This window comes from Doryrhamphus excisus, chromosome 2, assembly GCF_030265055.1.
Source record: "Doryrhamphus excisus isolate RoL2022-K1 chromosome 2, RoL_Dexc_1.0, whole genome shotgun sequence".
Classification (NCBI taxonomy): Eukaryota; Metazoa; Chordata; class Actinopteri; order Syngnathiformes; family Syngnathidae; genus Doryrhamphus; species Doryrhamphus excisus.
In genome coordinates, this window is record NC_080467.1 from 17,072,202 (window position 1) to 17,091,906 (window position 19,705).

General features: G+C 41.0%; 1 protein-coding gene across 6 annotated transcripts in view; it reads right to left on the reverse strand.

Annotated features, from left to right (window-relative positions):
* The window catches only part of shroom3 (shroom family member 3), a 66,247-nt gene that overhangs the window by 20,641 nt on the left and 25,901 nt on the right, over positions 1 to 19,705 (reverse strand). For 5 of the 6 annotated variants that reach the window (XR_009120369.1, XM_058058498.1, XM_058058489.1 and 2 more), the window contains 4 exons: positions 16,174 to 16,335; positions 7,440 to 7,565; positions 1,340 to 1,546; positions 72 to 394 (listed from right to left, as the gene is read on the reverse strand). Coding sequence is in view for 5 of the 6 variants with exons in the window: in XM_058058498.1 (XP_057914481.1) it covers positions 72 to 394; positions 1,340 to 1,546; positions 7,440 to 7,565; positions 16,174 to 16,335 (818 nt within the window). In the remaining variant the exon portion in view is untranslated. Of the gene's footprint in view, positions 1 to 71; positions 395 to 1,339; positions 1,547 to 7,439; positions 7,566 to 7,898; positions 8,493 to 16,173; positions 16,336 to 19,705 lie in introns of those variants that run through there. The other variant, XM_058058514.1, reaches the window with a different exon arrangement.

A 19,705-nucleotide genomic window follows, 5' to 3' on the forward strand; every position in this document is an offset into this window, starting at 1 on the left:
TATCGGAGTGAAACCAAATCATTGATGCCACCGAGCCAAAAGTTACACTTCCTTTGCGTATTATGCTTTACCTTGCGGATCTCTGCCTTGCCCTGCTTTCTCACCTCCGGCACTTCTGGAGTCACTGTTGCGTAGCGACAAAGTCGATGCAGAGGTCAGTTCCTGCTCCGGAGCAAGTTCCTGCTGGGTGTTGTACACCGTCCGGATGTAATGAATGTCGGCTTGTTGTATGTCTCCGCTTCCTCCTTTCTGAGGGACGGTGTCCAGAGAATAGGAACGCTCGGGACTAAAAGTCGGCGCAGAAGCGAGGTACTCTGGAATACTGGAGCTAGTGGAAAAGGAGGAGTATGCAGAGTCTCGTTTGCTGTGGAGGTGATCAATGCTGTTGGACGACCTAAAACAGGAGAGACAAGTCGACTGATAAAATAATCTATTCATGTTTATAGTACGGTTTGTGGAGAATAGTTCAACTGCCCCTTGCTTGCCAATCATACAGCTGGATTCTACTCTTTAACCCGCCTCTTTATTAATTCATTCATTCAGGCGGCACGGTGGACTAGTGGTTAGCCCGCAGACCTCACAGCTAGGAGACCAGGGTTCGATTCCACCCTCGGCCATCTCTGTGTGGAGTTTGCATGTTCTCCCCATGCATGCGTGGGTTTTCTCCGGGTACTCCGGTTTCCTCCCACATTCCAAAAACATGCTAGGTTAATTGGCGACTCCAAATTGTCCATAGGTATGAATGTGAGTGTGAATGGTTGTTTGTCTATATGTGCTCTGTGATTGGCTGGCCACCAGTCCAGGGTGTACCCCGCCTCTCGCCCGAAGACAGCTGGGATAGGCTCCAGCACTTTCCACTAAGTAGAATTTCTACCCAGCTAACTAGTTAGCCTCCAATTTATTTGTTCTAAACTTAGTGAACCGTTTCAAATAAAGTGGGGAATAAAGACAAACTAAGAAGCCCAAAACTGTACCACTTCCACACGACATGAATTCATTCATTCATTTTCTACTGCTTTTTCCTCACGAGGGTCGCGGGGATGCTGGAGCACATATAGACAAACAACCATTCACACTCACATTCATACCTATGGACAATTTGGAGTCGCCAATTAACCTAGCATGTTTTTGGAATGTGGGAGGAAACCGGAGTAACCGGAGAAAACCCACGCATGCACGGGGAGAACATGCAAACTCCACACAGAGATGGCCGATTGAACTTGGGTCACATCGCTATGAGGCCTGCACGCTAACCACTCGTCTGCCGTGCAGCCCCGCCTCTTTATACTGAATCTAAATGTAGAAAAGTACTTTTCTTCTACTGGCTGTTAATACCAACCTGGCAGAGGACAGCTGCTGGCAGGAGGAGTAGGCAGGGTGTGGCCCGCTGTGGGGTTGGTAGCCCAGAGCGTGGTGGTGCTGGAGGTGTGCAGACTGAGGAGGATCCAGACTCTCCATGCTGCCTCTTGAGCTGTATTGGTCTGGGCTCTTCCTCAGACAGCCGCCATCGGACTGAAAATCACCAGCGAGGTCTGTGGTGGAGGCACTGAGCAACGTACAAATGGGCACATTTACAAATATGATGATAAGACGGAAGGACCAGGCCCTGAGGATGATGCTGATATTCATCTCTGTAGTTAGAGAATACTGTGATGACTGAAATGAAACTGAAATGACCTTCTAAATACGCTTTAACATTATTAGAGCCCTCTAGACATAAAATAACACCCCTATAGTCACCTTTACACTCAAATTACCCAATATAGTAGACATAATAAGCGTGAGTTCCCCACCTGTAGTTGATCCTGACTTAAAAGTCACACTGTATTGGACAGGAAGTGACACTGTTCAAAGTTGCATTTTACAGCCGCAACATTGGCCATGTTATGGATTATTATGCCTTAAACTACAATAAAAGATGGTAGTTCCGGTGATCAAGTCTGGTGCTTGTATGCCTCACTGAACATTACTGTAACATTACTGACACCCCAATATTATATCATCGCAATGCCTTTGAATGCCTTATATTTGTATTTTACTTTCAATTAGCTTATGGTTGATTTAGGTTAAAAAATACATAAAATTGGCTTAAATAGGCATTATTTTTTAATAATAATAAGTCAAATTCCACTATAAAACAGCCACATTTCAATGTGAAATACAGCAAAAACCATAAATGGTTGCAAAATTGTGATTAATCATAATTAATTTGAAGCCTGACTAATTTGATTACGGCTGCACAAGTGCTTTGCGTGCAGGAGACCCAGGTTCGATTCCCTGCTCGGGCATCTCCGTGTGGAGTTTGCATGTTCTCCCCGTGCATGCGTGGGTTTTCTCCGGGTACTCCGGTTTCCTCCCACATTCCAAAAACATGCTAGGTTAATTAGCGACTCCAAATTGTCCATAGGTATGAATGTGAGTGTGAATGGTTGTTTGTCTTTATGTGCCCTGTGATTGGCTGGCGGCCAGTCCAGGGTGTACCCGCGGTTCTTGTTGGGTGTTGATGAAACACGGACTGCGTAATTCAGGTGGTAATTTGCAAACCAATCCTTGCAAATCTTGAAATGGACCAATCAGAATCGTTTATTTAGACCAGTGATTTTCAACAACTGTGCCGCGGCACACAAGTGTGCCGTGAGAAATCGTCAGGTGTGCCGTGAGGAATTATTCAATATCATTTTTTTAATTAACATGTGTTAATAATTTTCTGCAAATATCATGTTGTCGCGTGTCATTGGTGTAAAGACTGGCAGAGCAATGTAATATTGGTCCGTGTGGCAACACGCAGCTGATTGCCTTGTTCCTCTAATAGACGTAGTGATGCACGTGAGAGGTAGTGCTGACATTTTGTAACATTGTTGGTTAAATTAGTATGCGGATCAAAAGGATCTGCTGTGGCGAGTCCGTAATCAGGAAAAAGCTGAAAGAAGCAAATAATGTTGGTTAGTGGTGTGCCGCAAAATTTTTCCAACGTAAAAAACGTGCCGTGGCTCAAAAAAGGTTGAAAAACACTGATTTAGACAGCGGTGCGCAGTCCACAGTCCGCGTTTTACCCACACCAGTTCTTGTTCACGATCAACCAATCAGCGATGGTTTGACTAGGAAAACATCTATCATGGCGTCCCTGCCAACATGGTCTAATTCTTCAACAACTTGTGAAGGAAAACAGCAAAAAGTGATGAACCAGTGCCTCCTAAACAAGTATTTTATTAACGGCAGCAAATCAAATGATGGCACAGGTGAGTGAATCACATTGCTGTGACAATTTGAAGTGGTCACAATGAAACACCACAGATTAGATCCAATACCAAGTGCTGATTTTGCACAAGCTACAAAATCTAGCGCTTCCATTTCTCTGTGGATTTTTCTCACCTTTGCTTCACAAATTATTGTTTGACCATTGAGCATTTTTTTCTGGATTAAAAACACTTTACTAGTACACAAATGTGTCTATTCAATAATGTTTCATTGTGGTGCACAACTTATAAAAGGCAAAGTGCCTAGAAGTCTCTTGACAATCCAGATTTCCATGCAACGTCATGATCTATGTAGGAAAACAACCACAAGAAATGATAATCATTTCATCTTTATTTGAGATTCTCATGTGATGCCACAAAAATGAGATGATATCATTATGGCAGTCTTTTCATTTTACATGGGGTAAGTTCGGGCAAGTGGTTCTCACCTTAAGGATTCCCCATGGGCAAGTCATTTTTGTTTTTAATGTAGAGCCCTGTGTGAGTATGTGTGTAAAAAAGAGAGCAAGAGAGAGTGTCTAGGTTACACTTTGACTCCCCATCGACTCCTCCAAGCGAATACAATGCAATTAGTGCCTTTGAAAAGAGGACAGTCTTTGTCTGTCTTTCCCCATTCTGTGTCAGTAACTATCTCTGCTTCTCTAACGTCACCGTTCACCATTCCTCAGGTCTACTTTCCATTCACATGGTCTCAGTATGAACAAAAAACACCACAACTATCGTCAACAAATTGCCTATCTGCTGTAGGGGGTGAGATGTTGCCCCGGGAGACCGGAAGGAGAGGGGGACATGAAGAATTCCCCCTCTCTTTGGGCATTAGCGTCAATGCCCCCCTTAACAAACAGAGTCATGTCAGAGCCTTTTCACTCCCATTTACTGCTGTTTAACAAATACACTGACGTAACATTGTCTGATGTCAACCTCCTGACCAACAGCTCCCCTTTACATAACAAACACGTAACACATAACAACACCATCACACGCTACCATAACAAAACACTTCAATGATATAACACACACAGTAGTAAACAAACCATTCAATACTACTCCTGTAGAGCATAGAGCAGCATGATACAATACTTTATCACATACTACAGTATTAATTGGCCCTGTACCCTAGACACCGCCCATGAATGATACGGGAAAAGGCCGAAATGATACTGTGTCAAAGCCCAGGGCAGTGATACTGATAAAATATAGACTTTAACCATGTCCAGTATCAGCCCCCGTAGCTGTCCACTCAGAGCGCGCTGCTCTGGTATCGTGCCCGTGAAACAACCAATTAGAGAACAGCACACGAGTGCTTAGTGCCTAGTGCTTCTCCAGTCAGCAAAAACCCCAAACTTGATTAATGGAACTTTAATTGTCAGACATTGATAAGATAAGACTGTTGATAAAATATTATTGTTGAAATATTTTTGCAACTGTTGTGTTTACACTGTTTAGATATAATACATGTAATAAACTGAACATTTTCTGGAAACAAAATGGTCTTTTGATTAAATAGTACGTGATAATAAGCTCATGATTAAATAGTATATGATAATAAGATCATCCCATGGTTTGTCTGGTATCAGGCCAGAAATCATGCCCCCAAGTGTCAGTATCAGCCCGAGACCGAAGGCATGTGGCATGTGATAACCAATAAGAATTGTGCTGTTCACACTGACAGGATACAGATTGCATATTAGCAAAGAAATCGGAACTGACCTGCAGTGTGAACATAGCTAAAATTTGGGTTATGAGCTGCAAGTTAATGGCAGGCATACTTGAGGACAGCTATTCGGGGGCTTATTTCAATGAGACCATGGCTGAAGAGTGGGCAGCGCTAGCATTACCAGCGTACTAGCTCATCATTGGGAAATATTTTGAATAGGAACAACATCAAATTAAAAGCACAAAATGAATACAAACCCACCATCCACCAGTACGAGCCTGGACTTTGTTTTTCAGAGAGGTTGTGCAGTGAACAAATATGCACATTAGGACTCAATAAGGTCATCAAATCTTACTTAATGTATTCCCACATAGTATCAGCATTTGGGACCGAGTATGAGGTGAAAGAAAACGAGGAAAAAATACAGTACAGTATTTTAACTGCACATTGTAGGGACAGAGTTAGAGGGTGCGTTCAAGGACCGTCAAACAAAGCTTGTAAAAAAACTGGGGGATTTCTGTATATTATTGTTTAGGAATAAAATAATGGCCCATATTTCCAAAGGTGATATCTCATTATATAAAATTTGATGTAGTTGCGTATCAAATATTTACATCCTAACTTTCATTCGTTTTCTACCGCTTTTTTGCGGGGGTGCTGGAGCCTATCCCAGCTGTCTTTGGTCGCCAGCCAATCACAGGGCACATATAGACAAACAACCATTCACACTCACATTCATACCTATGGACAATTTGGAGTCGCCAATTAACCTAGCATGTTTTTGGAATGTGGGAGGAAACCGGAGTACCCGGAGAAAACCCACGCATGCACGGGGAGAACATGCAAACTCCACACAGAGATGGCCGAGGGTGGAATTGAACCCTGGTCTCCTAGCTGTGAGGTCTGCGCGCTAACCACTCTCCCACCGTGCCGCCCCACATCCTAACTTATTATTGATAAAAACTTATTTCTATCTGCAATTAAGTGTGATTAATTATGAGTTACATCAAATCAATCATACATCAATTACATCAATCATATTACATCGACACCTAGTGATCAGTGATAGCATCACATCTCTGAATGCATCTCCAGAATGCCTTATATTTGCAATTTCCAGTGTATAACCTGCCACTTTTTTAATTCAACTACAGCGGTGCAGCTAATTTATGAGCATATTCTACTATCGTGACATCAACTATATACTTCACAAGTACTACTAATCGTTTAAATCAGGGGTGCTCATTAAGTCGATCGCGATCTACCGGTCGATCGCGGAGGTGGTACTGGTCAATCGCTGGTCGATCGCGGCGTGACATTAAAAAAATATCATCCTCGCATCAATGCCGTCACTTGATTGATATACAGGGCAGCCATTCAGATGACAACTGAATGTTGCCCTTCGGGCGACCAATCAACTCAAACAACGTCTCTAAGTGCAGCAGAACTTACGATGTCAGCCTATCATCCATCCCCGTTACTTGATTGACATACAGGACAACCAGTCTGACAACTGAATTTTGACCTTTAGGTCACCGCTCATGCGTAAACAACGATGCAAAGTGCTAAGCTAGTCGGCGAATTGCGTCAGATTTTAAGCCCTCGCTAAAGTTTATGGTCACTAAAATGAGTGAAGGAGCTGGACCAAGTAAAAAGGCAAAAACATATCACTTCCATACGGAATGGGAGGTGGACTTTTTTTTGTCTTTTTCGAAGTGCGTTTGCCTCATATGCCATTCTACCATCGCAGTACCAAAGAAGGGAAATGTGGAGTAAAGTGGAGGTAATTACAAAAAATGTTAATAGTTAATTATGTGTGTTTTGCAATATTGGCTCATTTGGTTATGTAAGGTACATCAACATACATTGTACGTACAAATAATCCTCAATACATTTGAAAATAAATAGATGTTTTGCATTTTTGTAGTGGGTAGATCATTTTGACTCGGTCATTTTAAAAGTAGCTCGCATGCTGAAAAAGTGTGAGCACCCCTGGTTTAAATGATGTGCCAATATTAAGACATATTGACGGAGGCAGGTTTCATGTCGTTCTGACTCCTGTTTTGAGTGATGTGCGGCTTCTTTGACGCTGGAAAGCATGCAGAGGGACCTGTTTCTCATTAGTAGTAGCACTACTGATGCGATGTGCTACTACCACGGTACCGTATTATTCTATCCGGACTATAAATCTCACTTTTTTTTTCATGGTTTGGCTGGTCCTGCGACTTGTACTCCAGAGCAATTTATGAGGACGTTCGAGGTTTGTATGCCAGTATCTGCTACTTCAAACGTCAACATCTGAGAAACAGACTGCAGGTTACAAGCTGCAAGTAATAGTAGTTATGTCATATTGTTAATATGTTACGTTAACAAATGTAAATTATAGTCCAGTCTTCTTCAGTGTGCATTTTTGCATTATACTCCAGAGTGACTTAAAGTCCAGAAAATGTGAAAAATTCACACTTGCATATTTTTTTGAGTGTGACTAAAGTGTCACACACCGTTGCTATAACACACACACTGACCTTGCGTGGTAGTTGTGGTGCCAGGCACTGCTCATGGTGTCCATTCCTTCCTGGTCTGAGTCCGGCTGACCTTCACCAAGCTTTGTTGAATGCCACGAGTGAGGACGAGAGGAAGGCTCACTGCGTCTGTGGGGTTAAAACACGTTTATTTTTTGGTGGAGATTAAACCGTATTTACAGTAACAAAAAGAACACATTATCAGCCCCAAAATATGCAACTTTACAAGACAAACATCCATCCTTTTTCTATACCACCGAGAATTGAGTCCTTGTCAGCCACACCAAATTCAGTTGTGTGAACTGCTACACTACCAAAGTCCCCACCAAATTAGCATCAAGTTCAGGAGTTGACTCTGAAATCCGGACCACAGAGCCCACAAAGAGACCATGAAACATGATGAGAGCCAACGGGCATACCAGCAGATAGAAGTAAGACCACTGCAATTCTGCTTTGTTTTACCTGGACGTGAATCTGAGGACTCTGGAGATGAGGCCTGTCGCCAGGGTGTTGACATTGGCCTCCTCCGGCGAGCGACAAAGCGCGCCCTCAGAGCGGTGGAGCTCGGCTTTTTTCTGTTTCCTGCGGAGCTTCCTACGGTAGAACAACTCCAGCAACTCCATGGTCTCAATCCAAAGTCCACTTTTTGGCGTTTTCTATTCAAACGCCTCACTTTTCAGCTGAAAAGTCTCAGTCTTTCAAAGTCCTAGAGCGGTACGCAATCACGCTTGTTTGATGAGGCCTTGTTTAAACAGATCTGATATCAATTTCTCATGAAACTGCAGCCTTGAGGGTTCCCTAACATAAGCTCAGAAGCTCTTCTGCAGTGAAATTTAAGCTTCACCTTCCATCCCTTTTTGTGCCTTAAAGATGCAATCTCTGATCTCCTATATTTGTGGACTGCACATCCGAACTGTACAACTTCTGCTCTGGTACTGGTGTGCCGGAGAGCATCCCGCTGCTCTGCCCCCTGACCCTGAGCTTGTTAAGCAAATGAAGCAATTACCAGTCATCAGGCTGCCGCATTTTAAAAGCATGAAGTAAACATTCCCAGTCTGGCCTGAAGGTAGCGATGAAACACACACTGAAAAAGGAGTGAGAGAGAAGAGGAAGGGAGGTGAGAGATACTGAGAGAGAATGAGTAGCGGAGGGATGGAAGCAGATAAGAGTTGTTAGAAACAAAACATGTACAGTACAACTAGATAAAGGAATGTCAGTATGTACAACTATAGTCAATGGAAGGATGATGATGGGTGAAAGGAATTTCCGTCATAATTGTATCCTTTATAATAGTTACAGATGGGGTATTCAACTCCCTGAAAAATAAATAAGGGACCTTGTTGGCAGGGCCAGACAAAAATTCTAAACTTAAAATTCAAACAATGATGCAAAAAAGGTTCTGGAGCAAAAAAAATGCATGTACAAAACAATGTTTTATTTATTATTATTCAGGCGTTTATTTGCCCACCACAAACACATTTGGCCCACCACAAATAGATTTAGTGCTACCATTGTTTTTGTTTTAGTCTCTCTCTCTCACTCGCTCACTCTCTCTCTCACTCTCTCTCACTATCTCTCACTCTCTCTCTCACTCTCTGCGTGGGTTTTCTCCGGTTTCCTCCCACATTCCAAAAACATGCTAGGTTAATTGGCGACTCCAAATTGTCCATAGGTATGAATGTGAGTATGAATGGTTGTTTGTCTATATGTGCCCTGTGATTGGCTGGCGGCCAGTCCAGGGTGTACCCTGCCTCTCGCCCCAAGACAGCTGGGATAGGCTCCAGCATGCCTGCAACCCTCGTGAGGATAAGCGGTATAGAAAATGAATGAATTTGATTACAAACTTGATTTAATCATTTTCCAGCCCTAGTTGTATTATTAGTTATTAGTATCAACATTTTAGCTTTTTGCTTGATTTTATTACAGGGGGGGTTGAACTTTATTGTGCTACAATGTGCCACAGATCCCCCAAGTGGCCCCTGAGTCACACTTTGGACACCCCTGCTTTAATAGCTCTTTGTGTGGGTTGTCATCTCCATGAACCATGAATCTTATTTTGCAGTGAGCAAACAAAGGTAATGAAAAAGAAAAGGAGAGTGTTACTGCAGCTGGATGTAATCAATGTGTTGCAACTTTTATTACAAATGTTGAGCCGAAATTGAAGGAGAAGGTGTTCACGAGTCATATATACATACACACAAGCAATGGTTTTCCACAGGGTTCGATTTTTTTGGGGGAGGTGCACGTCACGCTACAAAAGAGGGTTTCCAGGGGAGGAGTGAACAAGTAACAGATGGTGCAGGAGCATAATCCACGTTTCAGACTGAACTCAATACTGAAAGTGAGAAATGGAAACAAAATGTGTACCTGGAGAACAGCGGTGAAAAGGTGTGCAAAGAAGAAAAAATGGTTATAGTGTATATTGGCAGGTCTGCAAGGCACTTGAAGCACTTTTCAAAGCAGCAAACCTTTCAAGAAGCACTATAGTATAAGGATGCAATGGTTGTCAGAATTCCCCACAAAACTCCTCTTTTGTTGTTTTATCTCATTTTATAAAGCAAAATGCACTCGCAGCCAAAAGTGTGCTTCGAGGTGTGAGTACGTGTGTGTAAAAAAGAGAGCAAGAGAGAGTGTCCAGCACCCCCACAACCCTCATCAGGATAAGTGGTAGTAAATGAATGAATGAATGAATATGCAATGATTATACTGCAACAAATGTTTGCAGTCAAATGGGTGGGAAAAAACTAAAAAGCATTTCTTATACTTAAATTGCTTTTTTTATCCACTCCAATGAATGATACACTAATGCGAAAGATGCACTTTAACACTTTGGAGTAACAGTACCTATGTACCTGGACGCACAGGCAACACTGCAAACGCTGCAAATGATGTCGTATAGCGGCCTGTCACGATTCGGCGAATCGGAGCGCCACGATGCGGCCATCCGATATATGCGAGGGAAATTTAATGGAAATGCATTGGAACGGGACTGGAGATTTTGTCCAAAATAGGCGAAATCCGTTATAAAAAATCCGATATATGCAATGAATTTTTATTGGAAATGCATCACAGAAAAATTTGTTCTTTTTTATCTGTCCGTTGTGAGCAAATTTCCGATATATCCGAGTCCGATATATCCGAGGTTTACTGTACATTAAAAGGTGCTAAAACCAAACAGATGTATATCAATACCTGACATAAAAGATGCAATATATGCATAAGCATCAGTCAGAATATGTGATTATAATGGGAGTCCATGGGGCCAAATTGGTCCTCAGGGCAAGGACTGTAAGCATATATGTAAATCTCATTTTCGTTGCGATGGAGGCTATCATTACATTTAAATAAGAATAGAAAAACTGAAGTATATCCAACAATGAGGACTCTTCCTCGGGCAGGCGAGGTTGCCACAACTTCTCTTGAGCTCCACCGCACCAGTGGTGCTGCGTTCATACATGGTAAGTCAGGGGTCTCCAGCCAGTAGCTCATGAGCTACAAGTAGCTCCTAAACACTTTTCAATTCGCTCTCCAAAGTCTTTATTCATTAATATCAACTCCTATACCCACTATGATAGAAAGTGGGGTTCATGCATACGTAGTTAGGAAGCACTTTGGTCACAGCGAAGTGGCCGTACGAGCTGTGGGTGGAACTAATTAAAACAGATCGTTTTGGTGGGAAACACAAATCCAAGGAAATACAGCTGGAACAGGTGTAGATTCTGGAAGATCTAGAAAGTTCTCTGTGCAGGTTATTGTGTGTAGCTGCTCTATGACTCCACAATTAAATACAAAGGGTAGAAAAATGAGCATAATAGGTCCCCTTTAAAATTAAGCAATATATTGAAAATAAATGCACATTTGGTCCTCTAAGGTTAAATATGATTAAACGTAGGTTAAAAATGAGTTCAATATCATATAATAAACTGCATACAAACTACAGGCCTGTATATTTTTCTCAATTGTTTTCCTTATTATTTCAATTATTAATTGAATTGCTATTTAAATAATAAATAAATATTTCATAGGCTAATAATTTTTTTTCAATATATTTTCTAAATCTGCAATGTTAAATAATTGACATATTTCCTGATGATCCAAATAACATATTCATATTTCATAGGCCAACATTTTGGACATAGTGAAATATAATAGGGGCTGCCTGCGCAGTGGTGACTCCGCAGGCCTCACAGCTAGGAGACCCGAGTTCGATTCTACCCTCGGCCATCTCTGTGTGGAGTTTGCATGTTCTCCCCGTGCATGCGTGGGTTTTCTCCGGGTACTCCGGTTTCCTCCCACATTCCAAAAACATGCTACGTTAATTGGCGACTCCAAATTGTCCATAGGTATGAATGAGAGTGTGAATGGTTGTTTGTCTATATGTGCCCTGTGATTGGCTGGCCACCAGCCCAGGGCGTACAACACCTCTCGCCCGAAGACAGCTGGGATAGGCTCCAGCATCACTGCGACCGTTGTGAGGATAAGCGGTAGAAAATGAATGAATGAATGAAATATAATAGTATATGATGGATTACATTTTTTATGTGTTCTAATGTACAGTTGTGAAACATGAACAAATAATTCCTGGCTAGTAGTCGCTGTCGAATGCAAAGTTTTTTTTTATTGAATTTGTTTACTTTCATTGAAATTATTCTTGAATATCGAAATCGGGCCCGAAACGTCTCTTTTTTTCAACGTAGCAAAAAAAACATTTTTACGTAATTTTGGCCGTGGCCGGACTTTGGACACCCTTGCTCAAGGACACCTTCAAGGATCAGTTCAAGGACTGATGAAACATGACATCATTCACTCCAAGTCCATAAGCCCAGTGGAAAATCCCTTCCTTAAAGCGTCCCGTTTGTCATTCAATTACAAGAGACACCTTTTCATGGCAGGTACTTTTATTGATTATGTATTTTGGGTCAACTCAATCACTATGAATGAGTAGAGAGACATGACTTCACTTTTAATAATCAATGGGACAACAAGGGTCATCCCATAAAAGACAAAGTGTTTGTGTTCCACTGCAGTTTCAAGAAGTTATGTGATGATCTCATTTTCAGAAAATGTGAGTCAGCAGACATGAGGAAGAAATAAACTGAAGCAAGAAGAGGTCGGGGAGGGCATGGGAGGACAAGACATGCGAGGCGAGGATGGACGCAGTGGGAAGTAAGAAAAGGGGAGGCGGGAGGAACTGAGAAAACACCGCAGAGGAGGATGGAATTTAGGAAAAGAGCAGAAACGGGATCGGGATAAAAGAAGACAGAGGAAAAGTGGTTAGTAGAGGAATAAGACAGATGTGGTGGTTGGCTGGGGGCTGATGAGAAAATGAGATAAAAGGGACGAAGGAGAGGAAATGAAAGGAATGGGATACCGTTATCAACATCTGTCCTTCCCAAATCAACACCCAGCCTCAAGGGGCTCTGCTACACTTCCTGTTTTTGGACGAATCAGACACAAGAATCCTCGCCATCCCCACCCAAATGTTATCTGATAGCCGCCCTTAGCCAAGGGATTTTGTGGGAGGAGAATAGTTTTATCTGTTGAGTATGCTGAACGCTTGGCTCAGGTTGCATGTGGTTGGCTTGCAACGGACAGGCCGCCAGTTTGATCCTAGCTCAAAGCATCTTGAGCTGGATACTGAAGCAGATGAATATTTTATATCTATATACTGTATATATATTTTGTTAATATATTTGAGTGTCTAAAATTGTCTACATTCCTTGCCACAACACAGTAAAATATATTCATGAATAAATCATGTTTTGTGGTTGAAAACAACCTATTATTAGACAAAAAATAATTCTTAAAATAAATTAAATTAAGCATTTTCAAGCATAAAAAAGGCTAAATAAACTAAAATATAAATATAGGGCATTTAGAAGGCACACAACAGACAAAATGACCTCTAAGGCGGGCTATTGTTCCGCTACTGTGGAAGTAACACACACCTAGCTAAAACTCAACTTTGAACCCATGATGTCGCTTCCTGTCAGCCCCCCCACTCTGCTACCCCTTGCACCAGCAACACACACAAGCACAAGTCTTAAATGTTTAATTTTCTCTTATTATGTCTACTATATTGGATAATACGAGTGAAACAGTGACTGTAGGGGTGTTATTTCATGTCTACAGGGCTCTAATAATGTTAAAAAAACATGCTAAATACAAAAAGATACCATTTAGAAATAAGAAATCCTACTTTGCGGAAATTCACTTATCATTGTTGACTGTGTAGGCAATTGACGGCAAAAAATAAGCGATTTAGGTATGTCTGTTTTGTCGTCGGACAATGTACTATGTCAACTTCCAGTTAACACACATGCTGAAAACTCAAGGCTTTGGCAGCTTTCCCCCCACAATAACAGTAGCTTGTGTTTCGGGAACAGATTATTCCATAAAGGCACCCAATCACGACTACACATTCCACTCTATTTAAACTGCAGCATGCAAGACGAATCAACCCAGGAATCAACATCAATGTCTTTCGTCACTTTAGCACCCTCGTGAGGCTGCACCCTCTCACTCGCTCTCTCTCTCTCACACACACACACACACAAAGGATCTGACCTCCATATTTGGATGAAAATGGCTAAAGACGAGGGATAGTATTTATAGACTGTTTGTATGGATTGAGAGTACACATGGGAGTAAGAGGTGTCTCAACAAGCAGTGTGATGCAAGAAAACCAGAATACTGCAGATAAGATGCAAGGCACTGACCTCATTCCCAGCATGCCTTGTACTCAATGATTTTACTTTGCATTGGAGTACACTTACTGATGGTTCCTGTCAGATTTCTACACTCACTCACTACACTCACATACTGTTTCAGTCCCAAGAGACCTTCAAATGAATAATAAAATAATTCATCAAGTCAGAGACGTGGTGCATTCACTCACTCCAGACTTAGTTACTTCATGTGATTATTCCCCCTAACAGCCAATGCATGATACCCAGCGGGTCAATGGGTAAGGAAGAGGGCAGGTGGGGCCAAATCCACATCCACACCCTCCTCCTCCAATTTTGGACCAACATTTGCAATTAAATTTACTATTGTGCACTACTGTTAATATTATGTGGAAAAATAACTTGACTCTATAGCATAAAGTTGAATATTAAAGAAAAATTGTAATATTATGAAAAACAAAACAAATCAAGTTTGTATTTTTTGGAAAACTAGGTTGGGGAAAAAGTTATGTTACAAGAAGAAAGTCAAAAAAATATTATGAAGATAAAGTTGAGAAGAACATTTACATAAGGAAAGTGGAGATTGTTCAAACAATAGTTTAAAAAACATCAGAAAATAAACAAAGAGCTGTGATTTGATGAGAATAAAGCAAAAATATATATATTCTAACAAAACAATAAGTCAGAATTTTACAACAATACAGTCATTTTAGTCAAAATATTGAAACATTTCTAAGTTGTAATATTATAAGAACAAAGCAAAATGAAGTAAATTATATTTGCGGGGAAATTTGGTTAGGGAAAAAGTTATATTATGAGAATAACATAAAAATATTATGAGGATAAATATTATAATCATGAAAAGAACATTGACAATAAGAAAGTGGAAATTGTTAAAACAAAAATGTAAAAAAAAAACATCAGCAGAAATTAAACAAACAGCTGTGTTTTTATGAGAATAAATAAAAATAAATTATTGGAACAAAAGTCAGAATTTTACATTTTAGTCAAAATATTGAAACATTTTTAAGTTGTAATATTATGAGGACAAAACTAAATGAAAAAAATTATATTTTGGGGAAAATTTGGTTGGGGGGAAAATTATGTTACGAGAATAAAGTCAGTATGTATGAGAATAAAGTCATGAAGTGATTATTATGAGAAGAACATTTACGAGAAGAAAGTGGAAATTGTTATAACAAAAATGTAAAAACACATCAGCAGAAATTAAACAAACTGATGTGATTTTATGAGAATAAAGCAAAAAAAATATTCTAACAAAAAAAAGTCACAATTTTATAAGAATACAGTCATTTTAGTCAAAATATTGAAATGTTTTTAAAGGTGTAATATCACGAGGAACAAACAAAACAAAAAATTAGCTTGGCTACAAAGTTACAATATTATAAGAATAAAGTCATAATATTACCAGAAGACAGTTTATGAAGATTGTTTAACAAGTTGAAAGTTGAAATATTTGGAAACATATTTTAAAAATGGGGAAAAAAACAATCCATGTTCATGTCAATAATATGCTTTTTCACCTATATCACAAAGCTGAGATGTATATCTTTCTTCATATATACAGTATGAAACTTTACAGCCTAACTACATGTGTTGGTTTGGACCCCCCTGATTTAGAGTCTCCAGGTAACCCAAAATGGATGTTTTGGGGATGTGTGAGGAAGCGGCTGTACCCGCAAAAAAAAATCCACTTTGAGCTGTTCCAACAGAGATTGGAACCTGGATCAGTGTGAGGCAGATGTGCTAACCATGAATCGTCAGTTTTCATTTCCTCAATGGTGCAGCTCATGTAAACAGTCCAGTCCAGCCAGGACGTCCAGCAGGGGTCATGACCTACTCAACTTATGGCCCAAAACACTGACATGCCAAAGCCGCAACCCAACCAGCCTAACTGATACAGCCATTTCCTGTTGAACCTGCAGCACCCATGCCACTATTGTCTTCATCCAATCATAAAATCCCACGCAGCCACAAACTAGACGATCGCATGTTGTTCACCAGCTGTCATTGAAATTGATGTCACCTACCTGTTCTTGATGCGTAGCTGGACGCCCCCGGTTGAGCATGGTCTGTTGTGGCAGCTTTGTTTTTGTAGTTTCTGATGCGGTGGCGAAGATGGAGAACAATAAGAAGTAGGATGTGAGGGAGGTGAAGACCCAAATTCCTCTATGTATCCCAGATCAAACTCCCTGAAAAAGAAAAGAATAACATATTAGAGTGGATACCGACGCCTGCACATTCACCATTCTGTATTTTTATTTGTGGTGTCACGAGATCTCACAAGAAACGGGATGATATTTTTTGTTTAGAGCAGTGATTTTCAACCACTGTGCCGCGGCACACTAGTGTACCTTGAGAAACCGTCAGGTGTGCTGTGAGGAATTATCCAATATCACTTTTTATAATTAACATTTATTAATCAGCATTTGCAAATATTATGTCAATAGCCATGAATATATGGACCCAAATATTCCAATTGCATTTGGTTTATTTGCTCAAACGGAAGGAATTGAACAGGGATGGAATATTCCTTTAACCAATCCGATTGAGGTATCTTGTACCCGCTCAAACGGAAAGTTGTCAGAGTTCTTCTTTGTGGTGTTTTTCTTCTTCTGTTGTTTATTGGCGGTTGGCAAGCAGCTTTCGTGTGCATTAGCGCCATCTGTGAAACAGAATCTAAACTTTATTCATAAGTCCAGTTTTATTAAAAAAGAAAATATATATCTATATAAAACATGTCCTGAGTTTAATTATAAAATATTAGCAAGATTGAATTTGATCTTTTCCTTTAAATTTATCCCGGTTGCGTTCTTTCAGCGCATGCTCAGATATGACGTAACACGCAGATCCACACGTTCTTCAGTTTTAAAAATGGAGGCCAGCAATCGGCACTGGACTAAGCAAAGTTTGTTTTTGATTCAAACTAAATTTCAAGACTCGACAGATGAAAAACGGACAATACGGAGTTATTCCAACAAGTGAAAGAAAAACTCGGGGAAGCCGGTATCACGTGATGTTGATGTTTACGTTTTACCGCACATGACCCATTGACTATTCTGGTTGATTTTCACGGCGCATGTAGACAAGAGATTGGAATATTCCTTTCCATGGATACCATTGTTTCCCGAAAGGTCATTCGGAAAGAGAAAAAGTGGTGATGTAAAAACGTGGCTACTGTGGAGTGTCTGTGGTGTAAAGACTGGCAGAGCAATGTAATATTGGTCCGTGTGGCAACACCTACCTTGTTCCTCCGATAGACTTATTGATGCACGTGTGAGGTCGAGGTGACATTTTGTAACATTTTTGGTTAGTGGTGTGCCACAAGATTTTTCCAATGTAAAAAACGTGCCGTGGCTCAAAAAAGGTTGAAAAACACTGGTTTAGAGAACAGGGCAGCCAGAAGCCAATCAAATCCTGAACTATGGCATAGTCACCTTTACACTTGGATTACATAATACAGAATCCATAATAAAAGAAAATAAGACATTATTACATTGTGTGCTGCTGTGAATGTGCTAAGGTGGTGCAGACAGGAAATGACGTGGGCGGGTTCAACGTTTCGTTTTAGGCACAATATCCCTAACAGTAGCCTGCAATGCTAATAATAGTCCATATTGGTCAACAGCATGATATATTCATTCATTCATTCATTTTCTACCGCTTTTCCTCACGAGGGTCGCGGGGGGTGCTGGAGCCTATCCCAGCTGTCTTCGGGCGTAAGGCGGGGTACACCCTGGACTGGTCGCCAGCCAATCACAGGGCACATATAGACAAACAACCATTCACACTCACATTCATACCTATGGACAATTTGGAGTGGCCAATTAACCTAGCATGTTTTTGGAATGTGGGAGGAAACCGGAGTACCCGGAGAAAACCCACGCATGCACGGGGAGAACATGCAAACTCCACACAGAGATGCCCGAGGGTGGGATTGAACCCTGGTCTCCTAGCTGTGAGGTCTGCGCGCTAACCCCAGACCACCGTGCCGCCCAGCATGATATATTAATGAATATATTTTTGATATATATAAAAGCACTCACAGGCTTTAGGAATTATACATGCTTCCATTTTCTATACCGCTTATTTATTCTCATTAATGTTGCAAGTTAAAGTCATGGTTCAAAGACAAAACCTTATCTTACTGAACATTGAACCTCTTTGGACCAATTTTTCAGTTTTGCTACAGAAAATGCTACGAGGGAGACATGTAACAAACACAACATCTGTTATTAATTTCACTCGTGTGCCGCCCATTTGAGGTGTTTAAACCAACAATCCTTTGAAACAGAAATAAAAAGTGAACAAGAAGGAGGCGCACAGAGAAAGGCCTCAAAATAAAACCTGTTCCACGGGTGACAGGAATGTGGAACACCCTGAACTCAGCTTGACAGGAGGGACCATGGAGCATTCCGCTTGCCATTAAACACACTGAAAAACCACACACTTCAAGTGCAGCGCTGATCTGTTTCGATTCTCAGGATACGTGGAGCACAATCAATACACGGGTGCATCTCTTTGCATCTCTCTTCAGTGTCAAACTGTAGTTTGCAATTTTATGATCCTGGATTTGATGTATGCTTTTCAAACGCACCAGTATTAGCAAACAGAGGATTAATATCTCCCCTGTTTGTGGTCTGGTTCTTATCATTTATTCATTTTCTACCGCTTATCCTCACAAGGGTCGCGGTGGTGCTGGAGCCTATCCCAGCTGTCTTCTACACCCTGGACTGGTGGCCAGCCAATCACAGGGCACATATAGACAAACAACCATTCACACTCACATTCATACCTATGGACAATTTGGAGTCGCCAATTAACCTAGCATGTTTTTGGAATGTGGGAGGAAACCGGAGTACCCGGAGAAAACCCACGCATGCATGGGGAGAACATGCAAACTCCACACAGAGATGGCTGAGGGTGGAATCGAACTCAGGTCTCCTAGCTGTGTGGCCTGCGCTCTAACCACTCGGCCCTGGTTTAAACAAACACAGCAAAAATGGACAGAATCAGCAGTAATTTTACAAGAATAAAGTCCAAATATTATGTACCATTATGAGGGGAAAAAACACCATCTGAATAGCATCAAGAAAAAGTTGCAATTTTTGGAAAATGAGGATACAAAATATTATAAAATGTTGTGGGTGTAAAGTCGTGGGGCAGGCCCTGAACCCGATGGTGGACACCAGAGGTCTCCACACAGAGATAGCCGAGGGTGGAATCGAACTCAGGTCTCCTAGCTGTGTGGCCTGCGCTAACAGGAAGGCTTTGGGGGCAAAAAGCCAATTAGCCAACAGCAATTACTAATAGTAATAGAAACCAAAACAGTGCAAGCTTTCATTTTTCCCAGACTGTGGAACTCGTTACCATCAGACATTCGAAATATCTTTGTATCCAGACTCACAACAAGGCTTGGGTAATATGGACTTCAGCATACATCACAATATTTCCGGGATGTTTTTTTCACTAGGGATGCTGAAAAACCTGGCGGACTACTACTAGTCAGGATAATGGGGAGACATGAAGGCAAAATTCAACTGAAATGATGACAGGTGCTAC